This window comes from Dermacentor variabilis, chromosome 2, assembly GCF_050947875.1.
Source record: "Dermacentor variabilis isolate Ectoservices chromosome 2, ASM5094787v1, whole genome shotgun sequence".
NCBI classification, from domain to species: domain Eukaryota; kingdom Metazoa; phylum Arthropoda; class Arachnida; order Ixodida; family Ixodidae; genus Dermacentor; species Dermacentor variabilis.
Window position 1 is genome coordinate 144,839,207 of NC_134569.1, and position 14,311 is coordinate 144,853,517.

At 46.9% G+C, this 14,311-nt stretch overlaps 1 protein-coding gene across 3 annotated transcripts in view; it reads right to left on the reverse strand.

Annotated features, from left to right (window-relative positions):
- Positions 1 to 14,311, reverse strand: part of LOC142572816 (peptidase M20 domain-containing protein 2-like) — an 80,429-nt gene that overhangs the window by 22,048 nt on the left and 44,070 nt on the right. Inside the window, exons 1-2 of one of the 3 annotated variants that reach the window (XM_075682191.1) lie at positions 12,833 to 13,015; positions 419 to 653 (exon numbers count right to left, since the gene is read on the reverse strand). In XM_075682191.1, the coding sequence (XP_075538306.1) occupies positions 419 to 641 (223 nt within the window). In that variant the 5' untranslated portion in view covers positions 642 to 653; positions 12,833 to 13,015. Of the gene's footprint in view, positions 1 to 418; positions 654 to 3,832; positions 3,983 to 12,832; positions 13,016 to 14,311 lie in introns of those variants that run through there. The other 2 variants (XM_075682190.1, XM_075682192.1) reach the window with 2 other exon arrangements.

A 14,311-nucleotide genomic window follows, 5' to 3' on the forward strand; every position in this document is an offset into this window, starting at 1 on the left:
GATTGTGGAGGCCTACGAGATTGCAAATTAGAGGAAAAGTGCGTAAGCAAGCCTTCGGTATTGCTATCTGAAATGGAGATACGATTCCTCGGTTTATCTTTGTGACCGCTGCAGTACATGTTTTCCCCATGGCTTGCACACGTGTACGGTTTATCAAAATTCACCACTGAATGTTCTTTCTTGCTGTTAGTTTGTTTCCGCTCGTACGGTATATATTTATCGATGCGTGCGAAAATAAAAAAACTACAGTTGAAAGTGAAGCGCTGTGTCTGTGTATCTGTTTCTTCCTACGTCCTCGTACAGTCGCGCTTGTACACTCTACCACGCATTTGTGGGTGGTTTTCGACTTGTTCTGGTTTAACTTCATAGGGGCGGTATTGCGGTCTGTAAGGGTACGTCGCCAAGCGTCGTACTTTACCCCCGTACTCCGCGCGGAAGGCCGTGTCCAGGACGTGGTGTCGCCGCACGTCGAAACCCTCGCTCTCCAGGAGGGCGCACAGCGTGTCGTGCGCCTTGTGCTCCTCGAAGCGCGTCTCCGGGTTCTCCCACAGGAAGCGACCCACGGCGTGCAGAGCCTCGGCTCGAGATGCGACCGCCTCGTCGACGACCGCGCGGACGTCGATCGGGCTCGTGGCGTCCATTGCAGGTACCTCCTGCAGAAGGGCAGAAAACAAAATTTGTTTGCCGCGACTCGCGAAAGAATACTCGGGCAGTAGTGTTAATGCTTTATTTGTTCGTGCCAAGAAATTCGGTAGCAGCTGCCAGTGACCGTTATACGGACGACGCGCTACAGCCACCGACAAAGATGACGAAGTGACGCCGTGTCTTGCGACCGCCGGTCGCATGGCCCGAGATTATGGCTTGTACCAGAGAGGTCCAGAGGACGTTAGACCCTCGCAGCTGAACTCTGTTTCACCAGACGCAGTGTAAATCGCTACGGCTACTCCTTGGCCTTTCATCGCCCCGAAATACAAGTTGTTTTGTTGGAGACCCACCGCCTTCGTTTCGCACCTGACACTACAGATCATTAAACACTGTGTACGTCGTGCAGAACTGTGCATCTGAATCAATGTGTCGCGCTACATGTCTTCTCGCCTAAGCTTCTCGATAGTGTGCGTGTTCGAACTCAGGCTTTTTTGTCTCTACGCCTTGCTCCCGATGGGCCGATGCAGTCTGGCATATAGGTTCTGACACATTGTTTTGCAGAATGTACGCAAAGCTCAGTGATCATAGTGTTAAGAGTGTAATTTGACTGTCAATTTAAATTTTACCTTCAAATACAGCTACCAAGAAAATGGCATACGGAGTACGTGCTTTAATAAAAGATAGTTCATGCTTCTCGCTATCAACTCTCATGCCGCTTCATTATGTCTTTGTTCACTCCCAAACTAAGTGCAACATAATATCATCAAGCAATAAATATATATATATAGTAGTCACCTAATGTCAATATACAAGCAATCCAACATTGAACGAATCGTTCGGCTATTTTTCACGTGACACTAGCGCGAATCAGTTGTTACGTGCAAATGCGTTCCAGTGGTCATTATCTCAGAAACACGTGTCATTGATGCTATCAATACAAGATTAACACAGAGTATTCATGTTACAGAGCGTTTGTATCCCAAACCTCACGGCAAACAGTCGGTTTATATTAAAGCCTTATCAATCGGTAACACACTATTATTTTCCTTAAAATTGCAGAAAAATCAGAGATTTCAAACATAACTAAAATGTTTTTTTACCTACATCAAACTAAGTTTAACCTACCAATAATTTATACCCTTCTTATTGTGCGATAAATCTTCATTCGTGGCATCTTTATTTTGTTTCCTTGCCACCATGTTTGCGCCTGTTTTTCTGGATTACAGAAATATAGCGCCTGTGAAGTTTCTTACTACTAACGATTTATTCACAGGATACGTTGTATTTTGCGCGTTTGTCTATTATAGTATTTATTAGGGTTTAATAGCTGTTTCAAGTTTCAAGGGTTGTCACTGATATTTTGTTTGAATAAATCTTGTCACGACGCACAGGAGGTTCCAGTTCAGTTTTTAACTGCGGGGCCTCCTGTGTATATATCTCTGTTATCTGATACTTCCCTCTGACATGGATTTTCTGATTCATTGTCTGCATTTCATGGCATCTCGCTCTCTGTGATCGCTGAAGCGTCTTCGCTTTTGCGACGATATCTGGCTGCGACTTCGGCGGGTTGTGCCTTCCGTTTCTCTCACGCGACGCTGGACCTTAGCGGGAAAACTAGGCGCCGACTCTAAGAGGAGCGGGCAGGACGATCCCCAAGACAGTAGCTAACTGGCGAAAATTCGCTATGCGTCCACGGCCACCGCAGGACAAGTCGATGCACTCAAAGTAACTCCAACTCACTATGGGCTGGAATGAAAGAGCGAGTGGCTTCTTGGTACCGCAGCCTACTTGAGATAACCATTCATGGTCCCCCGCGTCTTATTTCTTCTTTTTTTAGTCACCCAAGTCTGCTGACCTTCCGAGATTCGTCTCTTCCGCACTGTATCATGTGCATCACTCCTATCTGTTTGTTTGTCGACGTCAGATGCGTGTAATCGGTTAGTAGCTTGATCGTGAACCGATTGTTCACTGGATTAGGAATAAACCCACACACAACTGTTACGACATACGGCCAAGCGTTTACGGAGCGCGGAATCTGGTAAAAAAATGAACGTCTCAGAAGCCTGGGCATACAGTCGGCAGTTCTAGATGCGAACAAGATATTGTTGCACGGTTATGCTTGGATACATGGTCGCTAACGGTTCGGAAGTTCAAAGTTTCTTCAGGTCCTGCGGTGGTTCGTAAACTTTCGACGCCGAGTATAAATATACCCACGAGACATTGTTCGCAATGCAACAACTGCGGGACAGTTGAAATACTACGTGGAAACGTGCAGCCTGAAGTGGTGGAGATCTGAGCTATAGCTTGCGTAGCCCCGTTGATGCAGAGTGATGCGTCACGAAATGTTCAATATTGCGGTTTCATATTCACGTTTACGGCGTAGGGCGTCATAAATCGTTATATATTTGAAACCCTGGCCTTGTGCACACGTTTTCTGCCCGTAGAGCACGCAGGCAAGATTTCCTGCACGCCTTTGTGTCGTATAGCATACGTACAAGCGGTAGCAAATACGGCACGGAGATAATTCTGTGAAGTGATGAAATAAGGGAACTCGTGGGTCGTATTAAAAGATTAATTGTGAGGTTCTAAGTGGCAAATACACGATCTGATTATGCGGCACGAAGTAGTGGGGGACTCTGGAAATTTGGACCACCGGGAGTTCTTTAACCTGCACTTAAACCTAAGTACACGGGTGTTCTCGCATTTCGCCCCCATCGAAACGCTGCCGCCGTGGCCGGGATTCGATCCCGCTACCTCATGCTTAACAAACCAACACCATAGCCACTAAGCAGCCACGGCAGTCTGAACCAAAACGCTACCAAACACCATTTACACTAAAATGTCGTGGAAGAAGCGGGACCTTTAAACCCCCAAGCGATTGTGTGAGCTCGAAAACGGGAACGAAAACGCCAAGCTAACCCCAACTAACCGCAGCCCCTAACGCTTAAGCATTCGCGTTACACGCTCGTGACTGTCCTGTGATTTTTGTTTCTTTTCTTAGATATCATGCTTCAGTCAAAAGCACAACGGCACCACCATACTCTCATTTTCAATGCCAGTTGGCTATTCTGGCCCCTTAATGGGACCCTAACTTCCCCATATCATCGTGCAAAGCTCGCATGCAACACTTGTTACCTAGTTCAGTTCGTTCTCTTTAGTGCTTTGAAAAGGGTTTGCAATGACGTACCGGTTTTTTCGATGGTGAAAGGTGGCGCGAGGAAAAAAAGTTTGGTCGCTCAGCTCTCCAGGACGAATAGCAATCTTGCTGGGCACCGGGTCTACAAGAACATTTTACACCGGCGGCCGTTTGAGATAGCGAGAAACTGGCACGCATACTACGTCATCCGATAACGACAGCTTTCCCTTGCTCTGTACAGAGAGAGGCACGCGAGTGTTTAAGAAAGCGCTATCTTGCAGTCGTTTCACGCCAGACCGTTCTGTTTGCAGTGCGTGAAACCTCCAACCCCAAACTCGTTTTGTAAGCAAGAAAAGCCGAAAAAGAGTAAAAAGAAAGATAAATGCTTGCAATCTGACTGCTGACAAAAGAGTTGTGAGATACGCGGCGAGAACGCAAAGATTCTGTTGGTTTTTGTGTCTCGTTCTTCTTTCTTTTTTCTCTTTCTTTTTTTGTCCTTCCGGAAACCTAGAACCAAATTGAAACGCACGACTGACCTTGGGGCTCCCGCTAAACAGGAAGCAACAGCGCCGAGTTGTAACGAGAGCATTTGTTGACATGACGTAATCTTATCACAGCCTTCGATAAGAGTCTCTTGTTTCCAGCTGCCAACCAGGCAGGGCAGCAAAGCATAAGTGCACGCGTCGAGCATATATATTCAAAATCCCGTTCGGGGTCTTGTGACTTTAGGGTACGAAGATCTGGAATACCCTTTACCGTGGAGAAGTAAGGGGACGCGGTGCTGGGCCCGGTATCCAGGACGTTTTACACACGTTTATATTACATGTTTACAAGAGTTTCAAAGGAGTACAGAAAAAGTTGAAGAAATTGTAGCAGCCTCCGACTCCAGGCGTTCGTCGCTCTTTTTATACCCTTCGTTCTCATTGTTCAGGCGCCTTCGCCCAATCCGGCGTCCGGAGACGGATGACATCAAGTCCCACCAATGCGGAGGTTTGTTGCCCTTTCCCTCCCAAGGAAGCTTTGTCCAGAATACACACACATCACGGGGCACAAGCAGGCCGTGGGGGATAGCACACTGACCCCGTCTCCGGCGTGGACGCACCAGTTCGGGCGGATGACAGGTGAAGGACCGACTCGCCACGCTAATTGCCCAAACCTCTCCTGACAGCGGTGCTCCACTGGTGACCATAAATCATACCATTTGAGAACAATTTTGACGAGGCCGTCGGCTAGTTCCCCATCATCGCGGTATCCGTGACCGGCGGTTGTCGCGGTGGTGGACGGCCGATCGCAGGGGTCACCGCCCGAGAACGCACTGTCAGTAGTTGGTTGGCACTGGAATTAGACTGCACAGATTAGGCGGCACGGGATGACTTACTGGTAATCGAGACCACACTGGGTAGCTACATACAGCAGCATGGTGCAAACGCTGCACAGACACTGGATAAGGTGGCTGCCGTAAAGGCTCGGAGACCGTTGCATAATCTCACTGACCACAAGGACACACGTTCGATTCCATATGAGGCTATGTTGGCATTCCATAATCCAACTTACGTGCATGTATTACGAAATCTGAACTGTCCCATGAAAACTGACACGTACGATGGGTGTGGCGTTTTAGTCCTGGCTTTTCCTTGATTTCGTTGGATGGCTCGACACTTACTTCTTGATACAGACGGACAGCCGGATGTATTCAGTGGCATTAAACATTTACGATAAGAATACATTCACTCATGTTATAAATGTATCTCATTTTTTTGCTGTTTCGTTTTGTTCTTTTTTTTGCACAGTTTTTATCTACTCATGATAGGTAAATTAGCAACAACCTACGAAGTTTTCACAACTGTCTATCGCTTGTTGAAGGCCCCTCACAAAGTTCGATTTGAAATTATAAGTAACAGCGCACCAATACGTGGAGGACACGAAGAATAGGATTCACGTTCCGTTGAACAAAATTGGGCGCTGTTGATAAACAAGGTTACTGAACTTACTGGTCGCCTTGTTCCCGTCCGAAAAATTTAGTGCAATCGCTGTGCACCATGGTATATTGCATACCTTGAACGGTTGTCCAATAGAATAAGAAACGGCCATGCCGTGCAGCAAGAACGCCGCCCAACCAATTTTTTAACCCTGTTGATCCCGCGGATGCATCGAATATTGTGGTAACGAACTTTGATGATGAATTAGTATTTGACAGCGAATGTGCAAATGTATTCAAACATGTGCTTTCCAGTTCTTTCTCTGGTGTGCTACCGATTGATCGGTCTGAAATTTGTACTCTTAACTATTTAGCACATGTATCCCGTGCTGATCGACCGAGACCGCGTTGCTAAGGTTATCGAGAGCCTTAAGTCATCTTATACGCCTGGTGCTGATTGCGTCAACTCTTAAGTTTCTAACGAGTACTAAGACATAAACCATGTTAATCAATATTTAAGATATTTCCGCAAGCATTAGACAAGGGTGACTTACCCACTGACTGGAAGATAGGAAAAGTCCTTTCTATACATAAGTATGGAAATCAATGCTCAGCACTAAACCAGTGCCACTATCCCCAGCATCCCGTGTACAACTATAGGGCACATACCATTCTGGCACAACGTGAATTACTTCGAATTTAACTTTCTTTTTCATCCCTCCCAGCACGGTTTTAGGAAGTCGTATTCATGTGAAACGCAGCTACTCTTGATCACCATTCTTGATCATCGTTTCATAGCTGACTGCATATTTTTAGACTTCGCCAAGGCATTTGATAACCGTTCTCGTTGCCTTCTTTTGGTAAAACTTCGCATGATAGGATTAGATACTAATATACTGAAATGGATCGAACATTTTCTTACTTTCCGTCAACGGTTTCTTTCAGCTAAGTTCACTCCTCTCACCACCCTGTATTCTCTGGTGTTGCCCCCAAGGCCCCGTTCTTGGGTCCTTACCTATCTATTTCTTTATAAACGATTTGCCTTACCTGCGTTTCGTCGTCTATACATTTATTCGCAGATGACTGTATGCACTTCCGAGAAATAACAAGTGAAACTGACACGAGCATAATTCCAGGATGACATTAACGCCATCTTTTCTTGGTAAGAAGCCTGACGTATAAGGCGCTTAATGCACGCAGTGTAAACTCACGCGCGTGTCTCGCACTAACACTCAGTTACCATCCGTGCTGACTAAATGGCTCTACACTATAGAACCCGCTTCATCGTATAAATACCTGAGCCATCCGTATTACTAATAACCTTAGCTGGGCCACCCATATAGATTACGTCATAAACAAAGCTAACCTCACGTTAGTTTATCTAAAAGGTGACTCATTCGTTACCTACCGGCACTAAGCTTCTTTTCTACACCACTATTGTTCGTTCGCAGTTGGATTGCGTGTCGTGTCAGTCTGGGACCCGAGCATGAAATTCTCAAAAACCAGTTATAAATGAATTCAGAACAAATCTGCCCGGTTTTTCTTTTCTAACTCTCAACGTATACAGCCAACGTCAAAAATATGGAGCATAACTTAGGCCTAAAACACTATCAACGTACCCGACGTAAAGTAGCACGACCGATTTCTGTTTTATGATATCTTTAATCAAAAAGCATTACGCAACAACCTGCTCATTCCGCATTTACGCATATCCGCACGACTTGATCACAGAAGCAGAGCAGGCATTGTAACATGTAGAACCAAAATACCTTTTCTGATTATTTTCTTCCTCGCACACGCTATGATCGGAACGGCCTTCCTTTCTACCATTTCTAGAGTTTCGTTCCACCTTTAATCCTTTATTAGACTGACGAACTAGTGTTATTGTGTGGTTTATGTTCTTTTATGCTTTAAACGTTGTTATAAGACGGCTGCTTTTGGCTGCTGTTGTAAATATTAAAATTCCCTTAGTTGTTAAACGACTCGGCTCTGTAGCGTACGTTTTACTTTGACGGTACTAATAAATGAAAGAATAGGAGAGTGGCGCCATTCTCTGAGGCCGCAGTTATAGCCAAGGGTAATCGTGGGAGTAACCCCTCGGTACCCTTGTCAGACAAAGAAGCAGCATAACTGGAATACACAGAGAATGGTCAGCTCACTTCATCTACCTTGGTTTTTCTGAAGAAATGACAACCGTTCTCATTATGTTCTTCTTTTCCTCTTTTGTCTTTTTATACCTTTATTTTCTGTTCTTGCAACGTGCAAGGCAACGCGGCACCTCGATTGGTGATCACGTGTGCGAATGCATATGAGTTCTTTCTGAATAAAGCGGGAGGAGGAGGAGGAAATGAAGGAAGGGAAGGTGGCAAGGTCAACAAGACGCATGTCCGGTTTGCTACCCTACATGGGAGAAGGGGTTTAGGGATGAAAATAAAGAAAACAGAGGGAGGGAAGAAGTTACTCTCAGTGCGAACACGAGCTGTTGTCCGTCACATCACGCGTGCAATCGGTCAGTGAGGCCAGTCGATTTCATGAATCGTATCAGTGCCCGCGTCCCTTTGTAAGCCAATCCTAGCCTCTGAAAATGGTCTGTTGTCTAATCAGCTTAAATTTCTCTGTGTGTGTGTTTTTTTTTCTGAATAAAATATTAGCTGAAAGTCCGAGCTTGTGCTCGTCTCCCGTTTCGGACCTCAGTTTGTTCGTTCGCTCTTGCTTATAGTTAATTACCAACTATCCCGGCCACACAATTTCTCTAATTTTTCCTATACCTTAGTAATTGTATAGGGGCGTGCCTGGGGCGTTCCAACGCAAGACTATTTAAAAAAGGGCTTACTAGGTGCCGCGATAGAGGCCAAAAAAATGTCGCCAAACAGTGGTGCACGATGGTGGTGTTGGGCGTCCAGGAGTTGCACAATTCCTTCTTGAAGTGCACAGCGTTATACCAGCGAAAAAAAAAGTAAAGTTCTTAGTTGCTCACCTCTGTATCGGCGAAGCAACTCTATTATGTTTTAGCGAGTACTGAGCCTCCTTCCTGCCATTTACGTTACGGCCCCCACAGCGAGTGCGAGACACAAATAAATTACCTCGTTTTGTCGTCACTGCCCGCAAACGTATCATCCGGTGGGAGGTGCGTTTATACCCCTGCCTTCCACCCCGCGTGTGGGCCCCCTTCACACAATCCTTCCCTGATGAATAAAATGTCTCTCCGGGCTCATGGGCAGCAGAAGATAGCGCCAACCGTTCCTTTCGCATCAAACCACTCCCCTCTCTCTCTCTCTCTTTCTCTCTCTCTCCCTCTCTCTCTCTTTCTCTCTCTCTCTTTCACTCTCTCTCTTTCTCTCTCTCTCTCTCTCGTCACTCTGCTTTTATGACAGCCATAACTTGTACGTGGGGTCATTCAAAGAAATACAATATCCAATGTCCGAAGTGCTGCGCTCCTCTGTCTCCAGCGGATGCCCGTCATCTATTTTGGTTGTGCAATGCGGCAAAGACAGTCTGTGAAAATGTATCTACGGATGCGAAGTCAATAACTGGCCAATCTGAAGACTAAAAACGATGACTCGCGGACAATGCATTTTGTTACTGTTGCGGTAGCTGCATTTAACGGGACTCCCTGCTTCCATGTAATGTCATTCCTATAATGCGTCCCGCGTGGCAGCCCAGGCGAATAAAAATAAACTGCCACAGCCACCTGAGCTGATCGGGTGAACCTTTCATAGAAGAAATGTCATTCTAAAATTGCCCTCTTTCCTTTTTTGGTACACTCACACCGATGACAGTAAATCAGTGCCATGACGGGCCTGCATTTATCGATGAACTTAGGCGGGCTTAGCCGCTTGGCTCGCCTGTGCAGTAGAACTAAACGTAAAATAGAACTAAACGCTAAGTACAACTGCCTTGCTTAAGCCATTGCTGTTCGGTCGTTTAGCCCTACACCTTCGTCACGCCTTCTTCTGACCACTCAAAGCAGTGTTGCCAACTGATATAAACGATAGCTTGATATATTACTATGCTAATGCCCATTCGGGATTTTAAATCGAATATTTTTTTTCGAATCCTCCCTCACTGTGGCTGTTGGCTGCTGCTGCTGTCTTGCCAAATAGACTCATGGAATCGAACCTCCCGACGCTCATGGAATCGAAGCCCGATGCTCTAACCATTAGGCCACGATTGCTTCATCGTTTCTTTATTGCCTTTGCTCAATTAACACAGAGCAATTCACACACAATCGCAACAGCCCATGAAGGGCTGAGGAGGGAAACAGTGAAAACACTGGCATGCATATCAGCCCTTCTAACCTAGGAAGCCTGTGCCGTTTCGGTTCTTGCAATTTATGCAGTTCAACCATTCTGATTACTGCAGATACACTCGACTTCGCACGACAGGCTGAAATCTTTCAAATAATCGTGTCTTTCGCTACATTGAACGTGAAGTCGCGCTTGCATATTAAAACTGGCGTCGTGGTGTGCACACTCTTATTGCGCCGTTTGCGAAGGTTATGGCATCAGTGAGGCAACATGAGAAAATTTACCATGACAACAAGACTGCATTGGCAGAGGCCGCTGGCCATGTGCTTAATGAACAAAATATTTGATAAAACAGGTAATCTCTCCTCTTTGTTATTCGTGGTAAAGATTTAAGCACGCCGCGATCCTATGGCAACAACGAAAAACATTACATTTGCAGCTCAACGCAGCTTCATTGTCACTCACATTTCTCGATAATTGGATATTTGCATGTCTGGGTTCGTCCGGAAATAAAAATTTCAGCGGCGTGCGAATATTTCGAATTTCAAACACGAATAGAATATTATTTGCTAATTTATGCGAAAAAAACTTGAAAGACGCTTAAGAATCGCCTTTAAGAGCGGAACGCCGATAGCATTCAAAGATCCCTGACTGCTTCTCACGCTTCCCGGCAACTGCAGCTTATGTAACCGTAATGGCTATCGGGAGACCCTGCCGTCGAACGGCATGCACGAAGGCGAGCTTTCTGGCAGAAACGTGGCTCCTTACATCATTTTCAGGTTTATGTTATTATTTCGTACTTTTAATATTTAAGTCTTAGAAGACTTAACATGGAGGCATGCGCTGTCGGTGTTTTGTTTCATGGAATTTATTTTTGGGCTGTCATTCTCAAAATTTCGAGGAATAACTTTGTCAAGGTTGTAAGACAAGGTATGAGCAGCTTCACTGATAGAATGGTGTGGCAATGTAGCCGGCATATACCGCATGCAATAGAGCAACGCGTGGCATATACATATACTTAAATATATGCGGAAGTTTTGGCTCGCGGGGACGCCGACGCCTACACCGCATTTTCTCCACGCGGGGCCCTTAGCGCTCCCGCGTTAAAATTACCTATTCTAGAATTCACCATTAGTAATTGTCCAATGCTCAGGGTTCTAGTTTGTTGTTGTTGTTGTTGTTGTTGGTGGTGGTGGTGGTGGTGGTGGTGGTGGTGGTGGTGGTGGTGGTGGTGGTGGTGGTGGTGGTGGTGGTGGTGGTGGTGGTGGTGGTGGTGGTGGTGGTGGTGGTTGATATGTACGGGATAACAACGCAAACTAAGATAAGCTTAAGACTAAGCTAGAGATAAGTTTACCTATCCGCGGCGAATTTTTACAGCACCGACGTTATGCCTTCGCATGTGACAAAAATAGCTGAAATATCCTAAATCGCATGACTCTTGCCTTCCCATAAAACAGCGCGATTGTCAATAAAGACTCGAACATGGCACCTTTAGAGACGTTACAGTGTTTAGAGCGTATAGACTTTTTGCAGCATCGTACCCATGGGCGACGCCATATTTGGTCACGTGGCAGCGCCCGCTATTGGACGGACTCCTTCTCGCTTATTTGCGATCGCCACGGTAGCCGCAAACACGGCTCACACAGCCGCTATTTCGGCCACCACGACGAGCAGTGAGTGAGTAGACTTGGACAAGACTTAAAGCAAAGCTGCCGAGGTAGTGTAATTATAGCTTTTAATTATATCCGTTTCATCTACGCTGCAATGCCACCAGACTAACCAGAAGAGTGGCCAACCGGCAGCAAGGCCTTGGAGAAGATAACCTTGTGAGATTGGTACATGTGTTCGTAATGTGTCATTTCACTTACGTCGCGGCCATGCACAACTGGCAAAGATCGGAGCGGGATAAGCTCAACGCATTAATCAGGAAGGCAATCAAGAGAGCTCTCGGCCTCACCATATACACTCACACGGAATGCTTACTTCACCTTGGCATGCATAACACGCTAGAGGAAATAGCAGAAGCACAGGAGAGGGCCCAGTTCGTCAGGCTATCTACCACACAAGCTGGAAGATACATCTTACAGGAGCTTGGCGTTCCTCCCACAGTAATCAAAACAAAGTTCTGCAGCAACCCTAGAGAGCAGCGGGACCGCATCACTGTCACCCCGATCCCACGAAACGTCCATCCAGAACACAACGTGGGAAGACGTCGGGCGCGCGCGAAGGCTCTCCTGGAAAAGGCTCGTGAACGGGCTTCGGAGAACAGTTTTGTAGACGCAGCGCGCTACGCCGACGGACAGGCTTTCGCTGTAGTTAGCGCAGATCATGAAAGGTAGAAAACGAACGCAGTCTCGATTCGGACGACGTCCTCTGAGATCGCAGAATAGGCTGCGATAGCGATGGCCATATTGGACGACAAGAGGACATCAATCTACAGTGACTCGATATCAGCTGTTAGGGCATTTGCGAAAGGAACCATATCCGAGCTGGCTCTAGGGATGCTAGGAAGCAAGGAGATCAAGCCAGACACATTGATCTGGTTTCCAGCCCACATGGGACAGATCGAGGGTGCCCCGCCCAACCTCAATGAGTCGGCACACGGAGCTGCGCGAGGGATCATCAACCGCGTAGCTACCGGGATGCGTGACGCTGGGGTTACTGACAATCGGGACTCTCCGTCCTCGTACACCGAAATTACTAAGCGCTTTTACTTGGCTCGGAGGATTTACCCCCTCCAACGCTGCAAACTCAATAGACCTCAGGCTTTGACACTAAGGCTTCTACAGACGGGGGCATACCCAAATCCCCTACTTCTTCGCAAGATGTACCCCGAAATTCAGACAACAAATGCATGTGCACTATGCAATGGCTTAGCGAGCTTACCTCACATGCTCTGGCGATGTCCCGCGTTACTCGGCGATGAAAGGAACACTTCTTCACGCTGGGATGCGGTCCTACACAGCCCCAACCTCGAAGAACAGTTATGGGCTGTCCAACGGGCCCGCGACGCGGCGGAGAGGCTCGGCCTCTCTGTCCCGTCGTGGGAGCGGCCCGCTGCGCGCTAGGGCGCGCCCTAAAGGACCCTAATAAAGTTTTTCATCCATCCATCCATCCATCCATCCATCTACGCTGCAGCCTTATCGCGTGCAGACTTATCAGCTGAATGCGACGAACTTAGCGGCCTGATATTTAGTTTTAACCTTTCTATTCTAGTCTTTACAGCAGTAGATTTCTAAGGCTGTTACGGCCATGCGCCTGTTATCGTCGTTAATTGTATGTACAACAGATTCGTGCGGCAATAAGCGTGTGTGCTGGCGCTGAAAATGCATGTTTGCGAACTGCTCCGACTACGGGGGTTGTTTGCGACAGCGTCATTCTTGTCGCCGGTGCTTTTCAAACAAGTTGGACATTCTTGAGACTGCTCACCGTACAAGGTCTCTGCCCTTGGCGGGGATAATTCCGCGATTCTATTCCAATTCTTTTCCTTTCCGCGAATTGTCAGTGGGCTCGGAGTCACGTGACCTCAGCAAGAACGTCATCGTAGCTGTGCATTGCTGTGGGTTAAACTGGCTGGTTCTTGTTTCACGGCTCAGCGGTGACGTGACTAAAAAAACGGCGTGCGTGGAGGCTTCGAATGCAACGAGTGCACAGTGGTTGTGTTGTTGGCTTTGCATATTTTAAAACGCCGCGGATACATAGCCTTGTGAGTGGATGGATGTCGCAGATGCGCGCGGCGTTTTGTGATCGCATTTATTCGTTTTTGAGAGTGACGAAGCATCGCAATAACTTGAACGGTTCGTGGCAGCTTGGCGAAGGAGCGCATCAGGAAACTCGACCATACCGATGTCACGCGAGCGCTCAAGGACGCATCATGCGTCCCTTCGTAGGTGGGAGTGACGATTGTTGTCGTAGGGAGAGCTAAATAATAGTGAAATTGGTGTTCTGAGAGCTTTGAACACAGAGGAACAGAACAAAGTGCGGTTACGGCTGCTTGCGCTCGCGGACGGTGCTATTTTCACCAAAGGCAGTATCGTGACCTGGAAGCGCGTATGAAGATGGCCGATTTAATATGCTGGAATCATATAGCAACATCGAAGAAATTGCAAGAGCCTAGAGCCATAAGTGTTGTCTGTAGTTAGCGGAATTGACTCACGGCCACCCAATAGCGATTTAAGATTACCCTGAGGACGTCGCACAGAGACACAAAGTTTATCTGTAAAGTTCGCCAAGTGGCCGATTGTAAAACAAAAAAAAATGTTTTGTATAACCTCTCGATATCCGTAGCTGATATTTTGAAATACACTTCCGCTATTCCATCAATGTCAAGTGCTGCGATGGACTGACGCGGGAGGTAAATGAAGC